Source organism: Rana temporaria, chromosome 6 (assembly GCF_905171775.1).
Source record: "Rana temporaria chromosome 6, aRanTem1.1, whole genome shotgun sequence".
In the NCBI taxonomy this organism is placed as follows: Eukaryota; Metazoa; Chordata; class Amphibia; order Anura; family Ranidae; genus Rana; species Rana temporaria.
The window spans coordinates 73,269,616-73,293,940 of record NC_053494.1 but is presented as its reverse complement, the minus strand read 5'-3'; the positions used below and the strand labels follow the sequence as shown (position 1 = coordinate 73,293,940).

Sequence of the window (24,325 nt, the reverse complement as noted above, 5' to 3'; positions counted from 1 at the left end):
CTACTCAAGTGTGGGGCACGTGCGCTGTCAGGCCGTGCTCCAGCTTGTTAGTTTAGGGGACCGGAGACACACTGGAGAAGAAGTGCTGAAAGCACTTCAGGCTCAGGTCCAGAAGTGGCTGACACCCCGAAGGCTCCAGGCAGGTATGGTTGTCTGCGATAACGGCAGCAACCTACTCGCTGCCCTCAGTGCTGGCAGTCTGACCCACGTGCCCTGTCTGGCACATGTCCTCAACCTGGTGGTGCAGAAGTTCCTGCGCACTTATCCCGGGTTGAGTGACATTGTGCCAAAGGCGCGTAGGATTGCCAGCCACTTCAGGCGCTCCCCAACCGCTACCGCGTCCCTGTCCGAGTTGCAGCGGAACTACAGGCTGCCCCTTCACAGGCTGATTGTGGACAGTGTGACGCAGTGGAACTCCACCCTCCACATGCTGAAGAGGTTGTGGGAGCAGCGAAGGGCGGTGAGGGAGTACCTGATGGACCTACGCACTGAGAGGGCTTCACCACAACTCCCTTTCATCGCCTGTGCGGAGTGGGGGCAGATACAGCAGGTCTGCCAAGTGTTGTCCTCCTTCGAGCAGGCGACCAAGATGGTCAGCAGTGAGCATGTCGGCCTCAATAACGTGCTGCCAATAGTGTTCATGCTGGAGAGGACACTAGATCGCCTGCTCGAAGCTGGGGAGAGTGCCTTGGTGGTGCAGGAGGAGGCAGCAATGCTCCACCGAGACCAGGGCCAGGACGAGGAGGAGGAGGAGGAGGAGGATGATGATGAGGAGGAGGTGGTTGCTGGTGTCATCCCGGAGTTAGGGCCTGGTCAGGAGGGAGAGCCGGTGTTGGGGGCACTGATAGTCCGGGGGTTGGGCATCTCTGAGCATGACCAGCAGCGCCTCAGGGATGAAGAGTCGGACCTCATTGACCTGGGCAGCAGTGAGGAGTCACAGCGGGCTGTGCTCTTCCCCATGGCTGCCCACATGCTGAGATGCCTCAGGAGGGACCCCAGGGTTAAGACCATCAAGGCGAGGGATGATTTCTGGATGGCCATCCTTTTGGATCCCAGGTGCAAGGGGAAACTGGAGCAGTTCATCCCAGCCAGCCGGAGGCAGCGCCGGATGGAGGAACTGCAGGCAGGCATTGTCAGCCGGTTGGAGCAGGCAACTCCCCGGCCTCCAGTTGTCCCCCCTCATCTCACCCAGCAGGTGGCTGCACCCAGCAGCAGCCGAGCAGGGGACCTAATGGATGAGATGAGGATGTTCTTCCAAACCGAGCGACCCAGTACCAGCACCAGCAGCAGCAGTCACCACCAGCGGCTGGCCCACATGGTGGCAGACTACATGGCGTCTGTCGGTGCTTCTGACAGTATGAGCACCGACGACCCCATGGAGTACTGGGTTGCCAGATTGGACACCTGCCGCGAGCTCGCTCAGTATGCGCTGGAGTTATTGTCTTGCCCCCCCTCCAGCGTACTATCTGAGCGGACATTCAGCGCGGCAGGTGGGGTGGTCACGGACAAGAGGACCCGTCTGTCCACAGACTCCGTGGACAGACTCACATTCATAAAGATGAATGAGTCCTGGATCGGCGGTGACTTTCTGGCACCCGTCGTCGGTTCAGGGCGCTGAAGGGTCCCTTGTCATGCATTCCCTGATGGAGCCCCGGACCTGATGTATTTACAGTGCTGAATGTAACTATTTTAACACCTGAGAAAATCAATGTTAATATTTGGTACAGTAGGCTTTCTTTGCAATTACAGCGGTCAAACCTTTCTTGTAGTTTTACACCAGCTTTGCACACACTGGAGGAGGGATTTTGGCCCACTCCTCCACACAGATCTTCTCTACATCAGTCAGGTTTCTGGGCTCTCGCTGAGAAACACGGAGTTTGAGCTCCCTCCAAAGATTCTCTATTGGGTTTAGGTCTGGAGACTGGCTAGGCCACGCCAGAACCTTGATATGCTCCTTACAGAGCCACCCCTTGGTTATCCTGGCTGTGTGCTTTGGGTCATTGTCATGTTGGAAGAACCAGCCTTGACCCATCTTCAAAGCTCTAACTCAGGGAAGGAGGTTGTTGCCCAAAATCTCGCAATACATGGCCCCGGTCATCCTCTCCTTAATACAGTGCAGTCACCCTGTCCCATGTGCAGAAAAACACCCCCAAAGCATGATGCTACCACCCCCATGCTTCACAGTAGGGATGGCGTTCTTGGCATGGTACTCATCATTATTCTTCCTCCGAACACGGTTAGTGAAATTATGACCAAAAAGTTATATTATGGTCTCATCTGACCACATGACTTTCTCCCATGACTCCTCTGGATCAGTCAAGACAACTATGTCAAAAGTAATTTCCCACTCTATATACTCCTATTACCACTGCTGTTCATCATGGCACCTCCTGCCCAAGTGATATGACTCTGTATCAACTACTACTGCTAATACTACTACTGCTGCTGATCAGTCAAGACACCTATGTCAGCAGTTATTTCACACTCTATATACTCTTATAACCACTGCTGTTCATCATGGCACCTCCTGCCCAAGTGATATGACTCTGTATCAACTACTACTGCTAATACTACTACTGCTGCTGCTGCTGCTGCCCAGTCAAGACACCTATGTCAGCAGTTATTTCACACTCTATATACTCCTATTACCACTGCTGTTCATCGTGGCACCTCCTGCCCAAGTGATATGACTCTGTATCAACTACTACTGCTAATACTACTACTGCTGCTGCTGCTCAGTCAAGACACCTATGTCAGCAGTTATTTCACACTCTATATACTCCTATTACCACTGCTGTTCATCATGGCACCTCCTGCCCAAGTGATATGACTCTGTATCAACTACTACTGCTAATACTACTACTGCTGCTGCTGCTGCTGCTCAGTCAAGACACCTATGTCAGCAGTTATTTCACACTCTATATACTCCTATTACCACTGCTGTTCATCATGGCACCTCCTGCCCAAGTGATATGACTCTGTATCAACTACTACTGCTAATACTACTACTGCTGCTGCTGCTCAGTCAAGACACCTATGTCAGCAGTTATTTCACACTCTATATACTCTTATTACCACTGCTGTTCATCATGGCACCTCCTGCCCAAGTGATATGACTCTGTATTGTCAATGTCTACTACTACTACTACTGCTCAATCAAGACACCTATGTCACTAGTTATTTGCCACTCTATACTACTATTACCACTACTGATGCTGCTGCTGCTGTTCATCATGGCACCTCTTGCCCGAGTGATTTGACACTGTATTGTCAATGTCTACTACTACTATTGCTGCTCAGTCAAGACACCTGTGTCCCAATTTTTTGGTACACTATTGACTACTATGGCCACTACTGATGCTGTAAAGTCTTCCCCAAGTGTTTTGATGCTATCTAGTACTATTACCACTACTGCTTGTAAATCCTGCCTGTGTGATACTTAGTGGGAATGCTTTAATAAGCATTCCCAGTATGGATACCCGTAAATGTATTAATCTTAATTAGTGTGAATGCTTTAATAAACATTTCCAGTATGGATATCCGTAAATTTATTATTCTTATTATTCCTTACGTTTTTTGGTTCTGCGTAACTTCGGCATACTTTCAGCTATTGAGACCATTCAACTGTAAAAATGTTCGTCTCGTTCAGCTAATGATGGGACTTCTTCAAGTTTTTTTGGACTATTTACACTTTTATAAATTTTAAGCTTTTAGACCCTTTTTTTTAACATTGAAGTCAATGAGAACATCCTTTTCCCCTTTGAAATCACATGCCCTGCCAAAAGTTTCAGCTACTTCATACTTTCACTTACAGACACTAAACAAACTTTAAAGCGGTCACAAAATATTTAGCTATCCGGCTATGACTTTTCAGATCGTTATCGTTTACAATTTTTGTTGAAAACCCAATTTACGTTTGGCGAATTTTGCAATCGGTTATAATGTAATCCTATGGAGGGGATTTAGAGTGTGTCATGTGACCTTAACATTGTAGATCTTTGTAATTAAAAATATCTTTAAAAAAAGGGGAAACAAATTGCTCTCACGCCCACAAGATCTACTTTTCATACACAATTTTTATATCAAAACGTAGCTATGCTTGTCTGGTTTCAGGCAATGTGATCAGTTCTGCGATACGTATTTTAGTTTTAGTTCTTGGAGCTTCTAAAGGACAACAGCCTGAAATTATGTCTCATAGACTCTCATGTTAAATTATCTAAAAAATGTTGCTGCAAAACACACAAAGACGCTCTTTTCTAAATCGCAGACATGGCCACATTTTTAAGTTTATCAACATAAATTTCATATCGATGCGTTCACAAGGGCCGTGTATTTCAAACGGTGTAGTCGTTGTATCGATCGCATGTACGGTTGAGGATTTATTAAGCTTTGTTTGGAGGCTTAAATCATGTATTTGATCTGTAAATTAAAAGCGTTTGTAATGTTATTTCTTTCCATAAATATCTTTCCTTACCTCAGTGCAATATTCCTCCTCACTGACCTGGGGGGAGGGGAAACCTCTTGAGGGGGGAGTGGCGACCATGAAGTCAGCATACTCTATACTTTGCAGATAGAGAAAGAAGCTGTGTGTCCTAAAGATAGTGTAGTGGTTATGGTGAATGTCTTTGGCAAGGGGCTCAGCAATTAAGCTAATCAGCATTCCCACTCACATTTTCCTCAGGAAATGCATTGTCTAGTTACATTATATTTTAATACTACTGCTGCTGCCTCCATGCTGAGTAAAGCTTCATGACCTTTCTGGCACAGCGGATCCACCAACAGCCTCCGCTACAAGCTACCAGACCGGATCTAAACAGCAAGTGTAACTAAAACAATGAACCTTATGTTAAACCCTGGTTTGCGGCATTTATACTGCAACCATTGGGCTGTCTGCAAGAGCTAATCTGCATTCTCTCTCTCTTTCTTGCTCTCCCTCTCTCTCTCTGTATATATATATATTGTTGCTTTTGTTATGTTCATTTTTCAACAGTTTATTTTGTGTTCGTCGTGTCTGTGTCGTGTGCTTTAGTTTGTCCTAGGTTTCTGTTAAATAAAATAATAGTATAAAATGTTTTTGCTTATTATGAAGTTAGATGTGTTGATGTTGATTTGTTTGATGTGAAGTTAGATGTGTTGAAAAACCTACAAATCTATCTCAAAAAGAAATGAAACATTTCCAAAAAATAAGATTTTTTAATAAAAAAATAAATTCAGATATAACTCTGATTGAGCTTCTGAAGCCGTTCCATCTCAGCAATATTTTTTGATTGCTGCTGCTCTAGCAGCGCATTTTGTTGAGTCAGGTAGCGGATCTGGCGTTGATTTCCCAGGATCCTCTGGTGGGTTTTCTTTATGAGCGCGTTCTGCCTCATCATCTTTCTTGATACTGTTAGGATATAATAAAAAAACATTTGGATTTCAAAGAACGTTACCAAATAAATAAAATATTTTTTTTGCTTATTAATCAATCATTATCATGTGTATACACTTGTTATGTGTCTAACACATCCCGGGAGTGCAGAATTATTAGGCAAATGAGTATTTGGACCACATCATCCTCTTTATGCATGTTGTCTTACTCCAAGCTGTATAGGCTCGAAAGCCTACCACCGATTAGGCATATTAGGTAATGTACATCTCTGTAATGAGAAGGTGTGTGGTCTTATGACATCAACACTCTATATCAGGTGTGCATAATTATTAGTCAATTTCCTTTCCTTTGGCAAAATGGGCCAAAAGAAGGACTTGACAGACTCTGAAAAGTCCAAAATAGAGAGATATCTAGCAGAGGGATGCAGCACTCTTAAAATTGCAAAGCTTCTGAAGCGTGATCATCAAACAAAAGAAGCGTGTGGAAAAACAAAGGCGCAAAATAACTGCCCATGAACTGAGAAAAGTTAAGCGTGCAGCTGCCAAGATGCCACTTGCCACCAGATTGGCCATATTTCAGAGCTGCAACATCACTGGGGTGCCCAAAAGCACAAGGTGTGCAATACCCAGAGACATGGCCAAGGTAAGAAAGGCTGAAAGACGACGACCACTGAACAAGACACACAAGCTGCAACGTCAAGACTGTGCCAATAAATATCTCAAGAAAGATTTTTCTAAGGTTTTATAACTGCTGAAATGATAGTGAGTCTTGATGGGCCAGATGGAAGAGCCCGTGGCTGGATTGGTAAAGGGCAGGGAGCTCCAGTCCGACTCAGACGCCAGCAAGGTGGTGGTGGAGTACTGGTTTGGGCTGGTATCATCAAAGATGAGCTTGTGGGGCCTTTTCGGATTGAGGATGGAGTCAAGCTCAACTCCCAGTCCTACTGCCAGATTATGGAAGAGACCTTCTTCAAGCAGTGGTACAGGAAGAAGTCTGCATCCTTCAAGAAAAACATGATTTTCATGCAGGACAATGCTCCATCACACATGTCAAAGTACTCCACAGCGTGGCTGGCAAGAAAGGGTATTAAATAAAAAAAAACTAATGACATGGCCTCCTTGTTCACCTAATCTGAACCCCATTGAGAACCTGTGGTCCATCATCAAATGTGAGATTTACAAGGAGGGAAAACAGTACACCTCTCTGAACAGTGTCTGTGAGGCTGCGGTTGCTGCTGCACGCAATGTTGATGGTGAACAGATCAAAACACTGACAGAATCCATGGATGTCAGGCTTTTGAGTGTCCTTGCAAAGAAAGGTGGCTATATTGGTCACTGATTTGTTTTTGTTTTGTTTTTGAATGTCAGAAATGTATATTTGTGAATGTTGAGATGTTATATTGGTTTCACTGTTAAAAATAAATAATTGAAATGGGTATATATTTTTTTTTTTGTTAAGTTGCCTAATAATTCTGCACAGTAATAGTAGTCACCTGCACACACAGATATCCCCCTAAAATAGCTAACACTAAAAACAAACTAAAAACTACTTCCAAAAATATTCAGCTTTGATATTAATGAGTTTTTGGGGTTCATTGAGAACATGGTTGTTGTTCAATAATAAAATGAATCCTCAAAAATACAACTTGCCTAATAATTCTGCACTACCTGTATACTTCTATCATAAATACCATATTATGGTTCTGCAATCTGACGGGTGCGCTTTATATGTTGTCCATTTTTATATCTACATTTTATTGTTGAAATGTTATTAATCATTGTGCACATATTTACCTTCCTGAGCGAGGGTCATAGGAACGCTGTCTTCCTCCTGCTCGTCTCCTTGAGAAGTTGGGGTGGGGAAGCTCCTCAGCTTGCACCTCAACAGGAGCTGGAGTTGGCGAGTGGGAGGGCCCTGGCTTCTCCTCCTCATCCCTATCCTCCTCTGCCGCATCCTCCTCTGCCGCATCCTCCTCTGCCGCATCCTCCTCCTCATCGGCCTGGCGCCTTCTGCGCTTGGCGCGCACAGTTGGTAGCGGAGCGCCTATAACACAATGTTCATATATTATAAAAATGTTTTCTAATGACGTATGCAAATTCTGTGTACTCTGCTGTATTGTATATGAATACAAATTAATTTATATAGACAGTTAACCAATGGGACAATGTTATATTAAAGGGTCTTGTGGGCACTACAGGGGACTGAGCGTGAGCTGGGCTGCCACCATGGTAAAATGAGCTGTTTTTGTCTCCTTTGTTTTGTTCAGACGATCTCATGTTAAAAAAAGGGCTTGATGGAGTACACGGGATTACTATAACAACCCCACGCCTAACACAGGAATTTAGTGGGAATCTATATATATAAAACTCAACGTGTGTGTGCATGTATGTATGTATGTTCCACCATCACGTCCAAACGGCTAAAGATATTTACATGAAACTTGGCACACAGGTTACTTATATGTCAGCCACAAACATAGGATAGGTGGTTTAACCCTTACCCACCCCCATTTGCCTTGGTCAGGGTTTTTCTTTAAAGTCCTATTCAACTCTATGGGAAATACATGTTACTTCATAACAGCTGTAGATATTTCGATAACACTTGGTCACATGTTATCTATACGTCCACTTAAAGTATAGGATCGTTAATTTATCCCTTAACTACCCCCATTGGTGAGGGTCGGGCTTTTTGTTTAAAGTCCCATGCAAAGCAATGGGAAAAGTATGTTCCCACATAACTTCTGTGTTCCTGTCTGCTGTCCCATGTCTTTTTCCAACAGTACTATGAATACCTTGGCTGGTGGTGATATATGTTACAACAACATGGCGTCTTGGTTAACAACATCTGACCTTACATTAATTACATATGACCTTACATAACTGTCACCAAAGGAGCTGCGGTGGCTCAACGCGATTGCCACTGCGCTGACAAGCCATTCACCTCTGCAGCTAGGGGTTCGGATCCCGCTCTCGGCTACATGTGAATTGAGTTTGGTGGTCTCAGCCCGGCCCCCGGTGGGTGTGCTATGCGAGGTAAGCCTGCGCTTAGTACGCCCACCTCCCTCCCACAAAAACCACCACACTTACACACGCACTCGTAATTGGGTAAACATGCACGCACTCTGACCACGCGGTCTCTAAAAAGAGAGGCGAAGGACTAACGGGGCTGTTTGAGCGGGCAAATCCTCTCACTCCCTTATAGGGAGTCCCTCTTCCCCGTTGGGCTTCGAAGCGGAGCAGGTAGGACGGTCTGTGTGGGAGGACCCCCTCACACCCGCCATTGCCACCCGGGGCATGGAGAAAGGTGGCAGATTACCTCTGGGGGAGGCCTGCCTACTCCCAACTCCTGCAGTCCGGCTCCTCTCTCGAGTACACGCACAAAATACACTTTAGGAAAAAAAAACATAACTGTGACCAATAACTTACCTGGATGATATTTATTCCGGATACGCCTGACCCGGTTCATCTGGCGCCTCTTCAGGTCGGACCACTTTTTGAGGATCACCATGCGACTGGGTGCTTCGCCGTTTTGGGCGCGTAGTTCCTCAATTATGGAGCTTACAACTGCCTGTTTTTCTTGCTGCCTCCGCAGCTCATCATATCCTGTTTCCAGGAACTTCTGCAAGATGAAGAACAAAGTATATTGTAATACTTTTGTTGACAGCCTTATGGATATATGACGTAAATGTATGGTATTCAACAATTGGAAGCATTCTCGCCTTATTAATCAATGACAGGGGTAACATGACAGATTTTATATCCTGCCATTTCGGTCGCCACCTTTTTTGCATAAATATAGCAGCCATTATGATTTGCATAATTATGTATATATGATTAACAACACAGGATACACGTATAGGGGAGATATGCGTTGCTATTCATCTGACCGCTATAATTTTTTTTGGACACTGATAATGGGCCTGTACAATAGATTATTTTTTTTCATCCCTATCTTTATATAGGAACAAGAATATGTTTGTTTCTTTTGACTTTTTGATGAATTAATTTAGAATAAATAATGGAGTTGATGTTATTTAACAACTACAACTACCAGCATGCTCTGATACACCATGTAGCTCATCCATCACCAGCTGTACAACAATTATACTTTAACTCCCAGCATGCCTGGACAGTTAATGGCTGTCCGGTAATAACTGGGAGGCATGGGGTTCACAGTAGTTTCCCGCTGAGGGTTTGAGCTGCAGCGCCGAATTTGCTTCAGCTAGAAGCACACTGTAAGCCACAGCCCATGTGAATGTACCCTGTAAATTCACATTGGGGGAGAGGGGGGGGGGGTAATTGCAGCCAGTTGCATGCAGGGAGTTTTAGTTTTGCAACAGCTGGAGGCAGAATTATTTCACATTGGTCACTTTCCTCACTCTCCCTCCCATCTTCCTTTTCCCCACTTTCTTTTATTATTTTTCCCCGTGTTCTGTTTTGTTTGTCACTCTTTTTGTTTTGGTGCTTGCACTTTATGTGTGGCGAGTAGGGTGCTGGTCCTCGGGCCGGTCTCTGAAAGTCTTGGGAGTTGGTAGACTCGGCCTTCTGGTTAGGTTCACCGGCTCTCATGGGGTCTCCCTTAGGGGGAGCCTCACCGAGGAGGGTTCTGTTTCGGCAGTCCCTCCGAGGATGTTGGGTCCTTGTGGCTTCGGCTGCTTGGACCGAGATGGGTCCATATGGCTTCGGCTGTATGGACCACAGTAACTCGTTTCCCTGTCAGGAGCCTAACGCCCCGGGGGGTCAGAGACGGGACCTTTTCGGAGGACCACTGACATATGCACCCGTCGCAGTTTTTTGTGATGTCACTCTTTAGGTGTGTGCACATTTTTCCCTGCACCGGGTGGAGTTTTTGGGTTGTGTTTTGCACGCCACAGGCTTTTCAACAGAAAAAAACAGCTGGAGACAGAATGGTTGCAAAACACTATGGGTTTGTTACCTAACTCAGGGTTTCAAGACCAGTCCACCTCCAGCTGTTGCAAAACTACTACTCCCATCAGCCACGGTCTGTCAGTGCATGCTAAGAATTTTACTTTTGCTGCATCTAGGGTGCCACAGTTTAGAGACCCGTGCATAAAGGCCTGAAAAATGTGGGCCTGCAGAACTTACAATACTAGAAGTGCCAGCATTCCCAGGCATGCTGGAAGTTGTAGTTCTGCAACATCTAAAGGGCAATATGTATTCGAACGTCCTTGGGCCTTGAGGACCCTGAAGTCAGGACGTTCGCATACGTCCTATGTCCAAAAAAATGTTAAATTCATTATGCTAAATAACAAGGAAAAGTGCCTAAATACACATTTACCAACCAGGGTGTCTGCAGCTGTCCAGGCATGCTGGGACTTGTAGTTTTGTAAAAGCAGGAGACACATTGTTTGTGAAATACTAATATCTGATCATATATACTAACTTTTAAACTAGACTAAAATGCAGTTGAAGATAATGAAATAACAGTGGTCAAAATACTTACACAAATCATCATCTTTTCCTCAGATACAGTGAAATTACTTCCAACCATCTTGCTCTTCGATTGCGATGCGATCATAAAGTTGGAAACTGGCAAGGGTCCAGGAAATGGTCGCGTGTTGGGCGCGTGTTGTTCGCGCGATTGCGCATGCGCGATCAAAAAATCGCAATCGCAATATTTTTTGGCTAAAATATCACAAATATTCTATTTCAGAGTGCTCCTACAGCAGTTTTCGAAATATCTGCAAACAATTTCGCATTCGCATTTAGTGAAATTGCGCTAAAATATCTCGAATATTCGATTTCAGAATGAGCCAATCAGAGCGCTCCTACAGCATTTGGGGAAATTCCGCAATAATCATCGCATTCGCAATATTGCGAAATTTCGATAAAATATAACGAATATTCTAAGCCAATCAGAGCGCTCCTCCAGCATTTCTCGAAATTGCGCAATAAATATCGCATTCGCATTTTGCGAAATTTCGATAAAATATCACGAATATTCGGAGCCAATCAGAGCGCTCCTCCAGCATTTCTCGAAATTGCGCAATAAATATCGCATTCGCATTTTGCGAAATTTCGACAAAATATCAAGAATATTCTGAGCCAATCAGAGTGCTCCTACCGCAGTTATTAAAAATTCGCAATTATTTTCGCATTCGCAATAGCGAAAAATCGCAATCATTTCATTTCGATAAAATATCACGAATATTCGAATTTAGCGAATATATCTCGAATATTCGAATATATATTCGAGATATATCGCGAAATCGAATATGGCATATTCTGCTCAACACTAGTTATCATACATAACCTCAGTTTCCCAGCACATATCCGCCTCCCCATCCCATCAGTCCTGCAAGCTAATGCACATATCACATATGGCTCAAGAAAAATTGTGTAGACAGTCAGCACAGCCGGGTGTAAAAAGGAGCAAAAGAGAAAAAAGAAAAGGTTCTGTAAAGCGGGATACCATACCGGTAAGTGGGACGGGTAGCCCCCAGCACTAAAAGCAGGGCCAATCAGCAGGGCCTCAGTCCCGAGGTGAGGAATATACATTGTTGTTGCCTGGTTACCCCTGGGCAAAAATTCTCCGGAATGCAGGAGAGAAATACAAAAAAAAAAAAAAAATTAAACATGAAAAACTTCTGGGTGTAAACAGGAACCCACATAGGCCTTCGATGCAACAGGCATTCAACCGTCCAGGCCACGTACCTCTCTGGGTACTCCATCTGTGTGTCTGGTCACATGAAAAGTACACTTGCTCAAAACCTGTGCGAACAGAAATATTGTTCTCCCGGTCGGGTGACCTTGCGTATGAATAAACATGGCTCCCGAGAGCAACAGAAAAAAAAAAAAAAAAAAGCACCCCCAAGGGGGAAAGAAACCGGAAAATGGAGGAGAGCAAACCTCCTTTTCCCCCGTAGACATCTCGGAATCCAGTATGCTTGGAGCTCAATCCGCATCCGCCGCTGGGCCATCCGCTTGTCTCACTAGGTGTTCGCTGGCATCCAGCCACCCAGATGCCTCCGCCGCCGACTCAAAGAACTGAGCTCTGCCGCCAGCGATAATTCTGAGTTTTGCAGGATATAACATGGCATAATTGGCGCGCAAGCGGTATAGCCTTTTCTTCACTTCCCCAAACTTAGCTCTGCGTCTCTGTACTTCTGCTGAGAAGTCGGGGTAGAAAGAGACTCTGGCCCCATTAAATTGTACATTGCGCTTTTCTCTGGCAAGATGGAGGATTATTTCTTTATCCTTGTAGTTTAGAAGTTTAGCCAGCATAGTACGGGGTGGGCTGCCCGGAGGCAAGGGTCTAGGTGGAACCCTGTGCGCCCGCTCAACCGAGTAAAACGGCGTAAAAGCATCTTTGCCGAATACCTCCTGCAGCCAGTGCTCCACAAATGCAGTGGGGTCCCTGCCCTCCATTGTTTTCTGGCAGCCCCACTATAGGAATGTTACTTCTCCTCAGGCGGTTCTCGATGTCTTCATTCCTTAGTTCATTGGCAGACGCCATCCTGGCTGCTACTTGTAGTTCCCTAATCATAGGAGTCATTCTGTCCTCCACCTCACTGACACGGCCCTCTGATTTTCTGCATATCATGACGGATCAATCCCACCTCCTCCTTCAAGCCCCCAAAGTGTACTTGTAGCGTTTGTACTGAGGCAGTGCACTTATTAACTGCCTTAAGGATCTCAGCCAGAGTGGGTTGTTCAGCGTCCTCCCCCCCTTCCTCCTCAGGCAACTCTGGGGGGAGCTGGGCCGAGGCCTGATGCGAGGCCTGCATGGAGGATTCCCCCGCCTGTTGTGTGTGGAATATGCCCGGTGTAGCATCCAGCTCCTCATCGGAGGGACGATCCGCTACATTATTCAACTTCTGTGCATAGTATAGCATGTCCTTAGGGACTTCCCTCCCCTGTGCTTTGGGAGTCTTGGGTCGCTGCTTACCAGAGTCCTTCTTGTCCCCTCAAGCTCGCTGTGTTGCGGCAGCGCCATTTTGGATGTCCAGCATCTCATCCCCCTTCAACTGTTTACGGGTCATCATGCCGGATCCGCGGTCGGCTGGGGCTCCGGAGCGTGCCCGGGGTGATCAGGTACCGTATGGTATGTTCTGGCGCCGGTTCTGGGGTATTGGTCGACCGGGAGAAGGATCGTTTCAGGATGCTAGCAGGGAGCTCTGTGAGACACGTCCGCTCACATGCCGCTCTTGGCCACGCCCCCCGAGAAACACTTCTTGAACATCAGAGTGAACAGCACCTTCTGTGCTTCAGTGGATTATTGTTGTAAATAATGGATGATGACTAATAACTATTATTGTAATTATTAGTGTTATTCCTCCAATCCAAATAAATCTCCACAGCAACTTGGTTCTCTAGAGAGTAGCATTTATAGTATTTGTGTGACAGACCCAGCCAGGCCAGGGGCTTTTGGGGGGACTGCAGGGTGGCCTCCTGCCTACTGACTATGGGTCCTTGCTTTTAAGGGAACACTACTGTTTGGGAGGTGTGTGCTTAGGGGACCCTTAGAGTGGTCGTGCTTTGGATTCAACTCCATATCTTCCACAGACACACAGACCCTGGGAACTGGAGGTTCCATATACATGTTTGGGGCCTCTATGCCTCAAACTAGCAATGACTGTAGATGGTAATGTTATCAGCTTAAACCACTGCCAACATGCCATAATGTGTTTATTGTAAGTAGGTCTCTTCCATAGTGTGCATACTAAGGCCCAGATTCACAAAGCACTTACGACGACGTATAGCACGTTGCGCCGACGTAAGTGCAAATGTGCACCGGCGTATGTGTACGCCAGACCCACAAACTTATATGTGCCTAAAAACAGGCTACACCCCGCCGGCGCACATTTAGGCTGGGGGCATGGTGCCGCTCCCATTGATTAGCCATTCAAACATGCAAATGAGGGAAATGCGGCGATTCACGAACGTGCATGTGCCCGGCGCATGCTACGCGAGATGCGCGTAAGTTGTACGTCCGGCGTAAAGTTATTCCCCATAAAGGAGGTGCAACCCGGCAACAGACATGCACAGGTCTGCACCAGGGAACACAAACCGGTGTATTGTGCGTTGGACGTGTGTCTGGCTGGGCATACATTATATTCACGGTGTACGCAGTGATCCGGCGTAGCTTAGGCAGTTTTGCCGGCATGATTGTGAGCAGGCGCATGGGGGTGCTGTGCTTGCGTCCACGTCACGGCGCCTGCGCAGTTTGTGATACGTACCTGTCTGGCGCTCGGCCCATCATTTGCATGGGGTCACGCTTCATTTGCATGGGTTCACGCCCACTTTCACCTACGCCGTCATGTGCCTTCGAAACCCACGCCACGCTGGCGCAGCGTTGGGAGCACTGGCTTGCTGAATGCAATGCTTGCCTCTCTGCGTTGGGTTGGCGTAGCGTACAGTGTTTTCTCTATGGCAGTGTAATGTGCGCCCTGCTCTCTGTGAATCTGGGCCTAAGTGTCTTCCTCCCATTGTTAATTGGATTCCCTATTGTTTCTATCTGTCTTCTCATATTGCGGGTCTGCCTGGTCTGGTCCCTCGCCAGATGATTCTCAAATTCCTCAGGAACACCCCTGGTTTTTCGGGTAGCCTTCCTAGGGGCAGGAGGGGCTTGGGGCCGGCTGGAGGGGATGGCCCTTGAGGGGGTATCCCTGATGGGGATGGAGTCCCTTGAGGGGTATCCCTGATGGGGATGGAGTCCCTTGAGGGGGTATCCCTGATGGGGATGGAGTCCCTTGAGGGGGTATCCCTGATGGGGGTGGAGTCCCTTGAGAGGGTATCCCTGATGGGGATGGTGGACCTTGAGGGGGTATCCCTGATGGGGGGGGATGTTTGGGAGGGACCAGGTATGGGGGTCTCCTCCACAAGATAGACTGCATCCTCCTCTATCCCGACGTGCTCCTCCTCCACTTCCTCAACAGGTGAGGAGGGGTCACTCTCCACCACGGATGGCGTGGGTCGCCCAGCAGCCGACGACGGCCCAGCTCCCTCCTGCACATCTGTGGATGACACAAAACATTCACATGTTGGTGGATCCACACACTTGTCACATGTTCCCTTGCCCCCCCACACATGCTACACACCGGAAAGAAGATAAAACACACTTACCTGTCCTCAAGGGCTGTTCCCCAGAATCAAAGCCCTCCAGGCCCTCCACCAGCTGCCTATCCAGGCACCTGGAAACGATAATCTCATCTGCCGTCAGGGAGATCTTTGCAGCTGGTCCTCCTCCTGTGCCAGTGGCATGCCTCCTCATCGCCACAAGCTTCTCCTTGACCAGTTTCCGCAGATCGTTGATTTTTTTTTCCTAATATGTTTAGGCTCCCTAGCCGCCACGCCGAGGGCATTCACCTGTGTGGTGATCTCCAAATAAATACGGGTTTTGTCGTCCTTGCCAGTGGTGCCACTCTTTGGCCCATAGAGGCGGGCGCCGTATTGGGAGAGGCCATCAATAATTATGGCCTTGTCCTCAGGGCTAAAGTTGGTCATGCTGCGGTCTGTCGAAGTACCTGGTGCAGACATATTTCCAAACAAAAAGTACTAGCACCCAAAAATGCTTGTGTACTTTTGCACTTGATGGGCGCATGTCTGGGCGTATTTATGCACTGGGCGTAGGCAGTGGGCTGGCGTATCTTAGGGGTTACGCCGGGCGCAGTTGTGCGCATGCACAGATGGGGGCAAACAATCCGTCGTCGTCACAGCGCATGCGCCGTTTAAGATACGCCCGGCGTATCTCTCTGCGACATGGTTGGACCATCATTTGCATGGGGTGACGCCCACTTACACTTACGCCGCCTTACGCCGTCGAAAATACGTTCCGCTGGTGCATCTTGGTCAGTAATATCTTTCTGAATACAGTACATGCCTCTCCGCGCTGGTCCGGCATAGCGTAAATAAGATGCGCTACGCCGGCGTAAATATGCGCCAATGTATCTGAATCCGGGCCTATGTGTTTATACTTGTAATAATGTGTATTGTACAGTACTTTGTAATTTAGGGTTGTAGGTGACGAATGGTCTGGTCAGCTAGGTTTGTTTAAGGGCCTAGTTAATTACCTTATATATATATATATATATATATATATATATATATATATATATATATATATATATATATATATATATATATATACAAGTATACCATGCTTCCTATTAAAAAACAAAAACAAAAAAAACAAGACTTTACAATCACTTTAAGCAGTTGGGTACTCATTCCAGCATGTTGATTTATTTATTTATTTTTATCATTTTGCCCAAGAATATGTCTCAAACACAGAATATGATTTTTTTTAAGTATATAATTTATATATGTGGATGATTCGTTTTGATATTTTGTATTGCAGGGAAAATGAAGTATTGAAAGTTCAGCTTAAGAAATATGTTTGTGCAGTGCAGATGCTAAGAAAGGTGGGACAAAATGACGGTAAGTGCTATGTTACTTTAACTGATTTTCTAATATGTTTTAAAATCTATAAATGAATGAACTTTTTAGTGTAAAAAGAAAAATTGTTAACATTGGTATAAATTAGTAAGTACACCTAAGGTATGATTTATCATTATATTTTTAGCTGCAGTTCTTTTTGTTTTTAAAATTCAGGGCACTCTGTCCTAAAACATCACAAATAAGAAGTACAGTGATGCTTAAAGCGTTTGTTACCCCAACTCTTCATATTCCTGATATGTGCCTGCTGTAGCATGTACTTGTTGTATAAGAAAATATCCTATTCTCTTTGACTTGCTTCCATAGTGTGAAATCCCTGGTGTTCCTGCCAGCACCTCTGCTTTCCTAATACAAACTTGCTACGCTAAGCAGGAGAACACACCATGGTCAGTTCTCTATCTGTGCTGGGAACTCTCTGTGCTCTCCTCCAATGATCAGACTTGTCCCTACATCCCTGCTGCACATCCATTCACTGAGAAGCTCAGTGTGCTGCTGCTTCTCCTCCTCCTCCCCCAGCTCTTATGCAGCTGAGAACAGAGGGAATGTGATTAATAAAAAAAAGGGGAAAAGGGTATTTATAATCTATTTTTATATCTATATGTACCGGCCTGCTACTTTCATAGCAGGTGCTGCCTTAAATTTAGAGGGTAGTCAGAGATTTAACTACCTCTGATTGTATTGTTTTACCAAATTTGGGCATCTGTTCCAGCCGTGGCTGTACTGTGAGTGACCACTATTGTTGTCTGGGGTGTTGGTACCACCCCAGGCCAAGGGTGGCAGCAGTCGAGTCAGGGTGTATTGGGTGTTTTTCCTCGGCGGCCAATCAGTGGGGGTTGATCGCCTCGCTGTGCATGCTGGGGAAGAGTACATAAGGGACAAACGTCATTAGTTCTGGGTCGACGTCATCGTGTGGCCGATCCTGGCCTGTCATCCCACCACCCCCCCGTGTGTGGCCCTCATGGCCGGGGTGCGTGTTCAAGTGTTCCTGGCTCCGGGACCATGTTGGTCTGGGGTTGTGATCTACTATGTAGGCCTGGTAGTTAGACTGGGTCTACGTTCGCAGAGTGGTCCTGTGCTGTCCGTCCAGAGGGAGGAAGTCACCCAATGAAGAACCTGTCTTGGAGAGCACCGAGCACAAGGCTGGTATCTCAGGAGAGACCTTGAACTTAATCGAAGGACGCACGATTGCTGAGTGATGGTCGCCTGTCAGTTCTAAGTTCACAAGAGTTTATTCAAGAGAGATCCGGGTGCTTAATCCTGTGTTGAGAAGAATTCTGGACTGAATACATCTCCACATTTGGGAAGGTCTGTGCCAGAGACTTTGCTAAAGTTTCCGTGTGACACCTTGGCTGCTAGGCTAGCGAGACAGGCCTATCCAGGTGCACAATACCCACTCTGGTTAGAGTGGCGACGAAAGCTACATTGCTGGAAGCAGGAGTGTTTCCGAACAAAGTTATACACCTGAACCTACTACCTATTATCCTTCTGCCTCTTTAACTATGACTTTTATTATTTTACCACGTTGGGTAAATAAAGCAAAGAAAAGGAAGCCTAAAGTGTGGACATTGAAGTTTTATCAACTCTCATCGTATACCCTAGACGGCGAAGGAATAGAGGTAACATGCCACCCAAAACAAACCAGAAGCTCCTTCGGAGGTAGTGCTACATATACAAAAATGTTTTGCCTTTAATTTCTATTTTCAACTGAATTGGGTTGTTTTACAAGGTGATCAATCTAAACTTGAGCCAGAAAAAGCACACAAATCAAATTCATTTAGGAGAGCTTCCAAAGGTTTTGTATATCTGTCCATTCAGTTCTGAGATTAACATAGTTTTGCCATACATCAGAGTCCTATTGGGCAAGGGTAAAAAGCCTGATTTTTTCTTTGGCATTTCAGTAGAACTCCAGCTGTCCACACAGTTTTTTTTCCAGCCAGTGGGCTAAATGAAAAAAGAGAAAAAAGGGAAATCTCGTGCCTATAAGTAGATAAGTTTAAATGTAAACAACAAATTTGAGTATTGCCTCACTTAAGACTAATAAATAAAATAATAATGTGCCATCATCCAGAATAATTGAATACAGAGAATGGGACCAAGTGAGTATAGGGTGAGGGCTGCTTAATGCCGTCTAACCCATCAATAGTCACAGGTCAAGGGGTGTTGACTAGGATTTTTCTAGGCACTGATAACACAACCAAGTAATGGCATAAAAGATATTTAAAATAAACTATACAATGTTAAAAACATTTGGGCCAAATCCCACAATAGAGAACAGCATTGTTGGTAGTTAAGCAGGCTAGGGCCTAGACCGGTTTCGCGGAATTACTGCTTCTTCAGGAGGATCTATATGAAATAAATATAATATAATTCACAAAAGACAAGCAAAATTATACAAAAACACAGTAAATATAAAATTACAACATTTTAACATTGAAAAACAGTCAGGTATCAAAAAAGTGTCAAATGCTCACCTAAAGATGGTTCATGGGCCAGGCATGGGCTCAAATACCCCCCGCGGCGAACAAGGGGAGAATAATGTGACAAGCTCTGATAAAGTAAGTAAAATTCCTTAGTAATGCTATTTAGGGATTAATAAGTAAAGAATGGGACTCCTTTTTTTTTACTTATTAATGCCTAAATAGCATTACTGAAGACGTGCAACACGAAACAGCTGTCGAGGCGTTACTAGGTTACGCATTGACGTCCCCTTCGGGCTTACTGCCGCACAAGGTGGAACGCATGCCAGAGCACCTCCACTCGGGACATTGTCCATATTTTATCTCTCTTCAGCCTCAGTGCCGGGTTCGTGGCACCCCTCCATGTAAGCAGGCATTTGGCTTTTGTAAAAAAGGGGGGGAACTAATGCGCAAACCAACCTAACCAAGGGCAACTATGCTAAAATACAATATAAATAAAGCTAATAAGCAGCAGCCACGACTATTAGTGCTCTCACACTGACAACAGATAAAATTAAGGGGGGTGTAATGGTGCTTGCAAATAAATATAATAAATGATGCTAATAACAATATATAAATAATGATCTTCCAAAAAATAAATCCCAATTTCAAGTGAGAAAATCCGACATTTGCTGTGTGTCAAAAAGTGTTCCACTCCAGATATAAATCAAGGGTAACCGCCCCACATCAATGAGTTAATGTGGAGGGTGATGAGAGTGAAATAATAATTAAATTACATAATCGGGTAACCAATAAGTGCCAATAAAAGCAATCAGAATGAACAATATATAACAAATAATAATCTAAAAAAAATCTGAATATAAATCAATAAAGACTCAAATCAATATATAATAATATGTGAAATAAGCAAAATTCCTTAATATGCTGAATCCACTAAAAGTGCATAGTGCCCAAAACAATTATAAATAGAATATAAAGTGAATACAGTCCAATAAAAATAGTGTAAGCAAAAATCCTTAAAAATAGAAATGTCCAAAAACATGCATGGGTGAGCAATACCCAATCAATAATAATGCAGTGAAAAAAATATATATAATATCCCAATAAATTACACCAAGGGATAAAACACAAAAAAGTGTCATGAAAAAATAATATATATAAATAAACAGTGTGTCCAGTGCACAAACGTGCAGAATAAAAGGATCCAATGTCTTAAATAACAGGAAGAATAAAATATGATCATCAGATATAATAAGTGCATGAGTGCTCCAAAAAGTCCATAGACAATGCTTCAGTGCAAGAATATAAACATGCACACGTGATTGAAACCACAAACGCCAGGCTTTCCTCAGTGTGGAGATGAGCACCACCCAGCAGATCCGATTCTCACGCTGAAGTTACATGCTGTTTGTAACAGCTTGAATATGTGAGTGTTACTTGTTTTTATAGTAAATTACCTTTTGATATTACACTATGGAGGCTTCCTTTGTTCTCCCTTTGAGTGCCTAAGCTGGGACCCTGTGAGCCTTCTATCGTGGGATCGGATCTGCTGGGTGGTGCTCGGACATGCATATAGCAGCATTCCTATAGGCTTTACATAAGCCTTTTAAAGGTAAGGGGCTAGTGATTACACTCATCTCCACACTGAGGAAAGCCTGGCGTTTGTGGTTTCAATCACGTGTGCATGTTTATATTCTTGCACTGAAGCATTGTCTATGGACTTTTTGGAGCACTCATGCACTTATTATATCTGATGATCATATTTTATTCTTCCTGTTATTTAAGACATTGGATCCTTTTATTCTGCACGTTTGTGCACTGGACACACTGTTTATTTATATATATATATATATATATATATATATATAATTTTTTCATGACACTTTTTTGTGTTTTATCCCTTGGTGTAATTTATTGGGATATTATATATATATTTTTCATTGCATTATTATTGATTGGGTATTGCTCACCCATGCATGTTTTTGGACATTTCTATTTTTAAGGATTTTTGCTTACACTATTTTTATTGGACTGTATTCACTTTATATTCTATTTTTAATTGTTGTTGGCACTATGCACTTTTAGTGGATTCAGCATATTAAGGAATTTTGCTTATTTCACATATTATTATATATTGATTTGAGTCTTATTGATTTATATTCTGATTTTTATTAGATTTTTTTTTTTTTTTATATATATATATTGTTCATTCTGATTGCTTTTATTGGCACTTATTGGTTACCTGATTAGGTCATTTAATTATTATTTCACTCTCATCACCCTCCACATTAACTCATTGATGTGGGGTGGTTACCCTTGATTTATATCTGGAGTGGAACACTTTTTGACACACAGCAAATGTCGGATTTTCTCACTTGAAATTGGGATTTATTTTTTGGAAGATCATTATTTATATATTGTTATTAGCATTATTTATTATATTTATTTGCAAGCGCCATTACACCCCCCTTAATTTAATTTGGCTTTTGTATTTTTATATTGATTTTTAATGTATTAAAACGGGATTACACTATTGCCGTTTACTTTCATTTTTCATATCTTGATCCGAGCCTTTGGTAAGGCAGCACTTCTCTCCATATACATCATCTCCACATATGCTGGCAATTTGGTTTGCTACAAGCGCTACTGACTTCTTTTTCAATTAAAAGAGTCAATTATTTCTGGTAAGCTGCCATCCTTACTTCGAGAACGATTTGGGTGTTTTGGTTTACATTTTGGTGAAGCAAGTTGTCACTTCTGGATACTGGTTTCACAGGACTCGTTTCAGAATATTTCACAAGGACTTTTTTGTGTTTGATATATCAGGACTATCGTAGCCCTGTATCATTTTGGATTTAGCACATGTTTATTTGTATAATGCTATAAATTTTACACTTTGCACTTTTGTTGTGGGCATTATGTATACTGTATTTTTTCATTTCAGTATATTTATTTAGTGAATGAAACAATAACTAACAAATAATAAAAATATTCTAATGTGTTCCTATGACAATAGTCAATTATACAAATAGCTTCTGTCAAGCCGGAGAGCCCACACACTCATCAAAATGTATCAGCTGTCTACACCAGTGTTTCTCAATTCCAGTCCTCAAGGCGTCCCAACAGGTCATGTTTTCAGGATTTCCCTCAGATGAAACAGCTGTGTTAATTACTAAGGGCCATATTCTCAAAGAAGTTCTGCCGGCGTATATGGAGATGCGCGGCGTAAGTGTAAAGATGCGCCGTCCTATCTATGCGCCGCAGTCACAGAACCAGATCCGCCAGAAACAAGGCTTCTCCCGTCCGTCCTAACTCATTTAAGTTTACGCAGCATAGGCGCATATTTCCGCTGATGGCATCCTACGCGGCCATAGAATTAGTATTCAAATATGCAAATTATGTACTTATTCCCGAACCTACGCGCGATCGGCGTAGGCTATGCGCTGTGCGCGTAAGACGAATGGCCGGCTGAAAGTTACTCCTCATAAAGCTCGGTTAACTTTGCTCCAGACCTGAGTAAGTCAGCTTGAAAGCAAATACAGCAGCACCATCCCGGACGAGCTGAGCAACCACACTTATAGGACAACACATTCGTATGCCAACATGCCAGGGGCAGGCGAGGTCTTAGCACTACTAGTGTATGCAGAGGAAGAGGCAGAGGCGCGTAGAAGGAGGAGGGCACGTAGGAGGGCACGTGAGAGGGTATACCCACATCGCATTAGCCTCTTTGGCATGGGTGATTTGGAGGTGTATCGCCGTTTCAGATTCACCCCTCATGCCATCCTGGAAATTACCAGAGCCCTGCAGGATGACATCACCAGCCCAACACAACGCTCACATGCAGTGTGGTGAAGGTCCTGGCAACATTGCATTTCCTTGCCACTGGGTCTTTTCAAAGAACAAGTGGAGACGTGGTTGGGATATCACAAACCAGCATGAGCAGATGTGTGCACCAGGTTGTCCCCGCAATCCTGAGACGCATGTCCCACCACATCATCAGACCCACCCAGGAGGTCCAGCGGCTGAAGGCAATGCGTGAGTTCTGCCAAATTGCCGGATTCCCACGCACCATCGGGGCCATTGATTGCACCCATGTGGCAATAAAGCCCCCCCCCCCATGAGACAGAGCACATTTATCAGAATAGGAAGCATTGGCATTCCATCAATGTCCAGGTGATAGTGGATGTCCATGGCCTCATATGGCATGTCCGTGCCAAACACCCAGGATCCAGCCATGACAGCTTTATATACCGTCAAATCGACATCCCAAGACAATTTGAAGAGAACGTGTATGGGGACAGCTGGCTGGTTGGTGAGTGACATGGGTGTCAGGTATGACTGTCCCCCCTCATGATGCAGACATCATGAGGGGCACATGCATGACTAACATCCTCCTGTCTTTTCCCTTCCAGGTGACTCTGCATATGCACTGGGACCCCATATGATGACCCCATTCCGGAACCCCCAAACCCCAGGAGAGGAAAACTACAATGCTGCACACATACGTACCCGTGCAGTGGTGGAACGCACATTTGGCATCCTGAAGTCCCGTTTCAGATGCCTGGATAAGACTGGGGGTATCCTGTTGTATTCCCCGAACTTTGTGTGCCAGATCATCGCTGCATGTTGTGTGCTGCACAACTTTGCAGTGAGGAAGGGACCTGGAGATTGACCTACGTTTTGACCTGACCCCCCCAACCAGACATTCCCCCCCTAACCGAGGGTACCACGTCTTCTGAGGGATCAGCAATCAGGAGATGTCTTGTGGACCGAATCTTTGAACATTAAAAATACACATTAAACATGGCACAATGAAAATGCACGCATGCACACCACTGTGGTCCCTAGCACACACACCCCACATGCACATCCCATTGGATTAGACCAAAGTACACCGCACGGTACTAAGGAGCAGCAACGCCGCGTCAAGGCTCCAATGATGTTGCTGTCCATTCATACACCTTTCACACGGACCTGGGGAGAACTTATCCCCAGCGACCGAGGGTGACACCCCTTACTGGCAGGAGTGTCAGCCCCCCCACATTCACACACCATTCACACTGTACTATGCACTACTTTGTGCAGCACCCAAAAAAATAAAACTCTTAACCAGAGCACAA

At 44.7% G+C, this 24,325-nt stretch overlaps 1 protein-coding gene across 1 annotated transcript in view; it reads left to right on the top strand.

Annotated features, from left to right (window-relative positions):
- The window catches only part of SNX29 (sorting nexin 29), a 1,289,390-nt gene that overhangs the window by 735,207 nt on the left and 529,858 nt on the right, over nt 1-24,325 (top strand). The window contains exon 10 of the mRNA XM_040358531.1: nt 16,691-16,770. Coding sequence (XP_040214465.1) covers nt 16,691-16,770 — 80 coding nt within the window. The remainder of the gene's footprint in view (nt 1-16,690; nt 16,771-24,325) is intronic.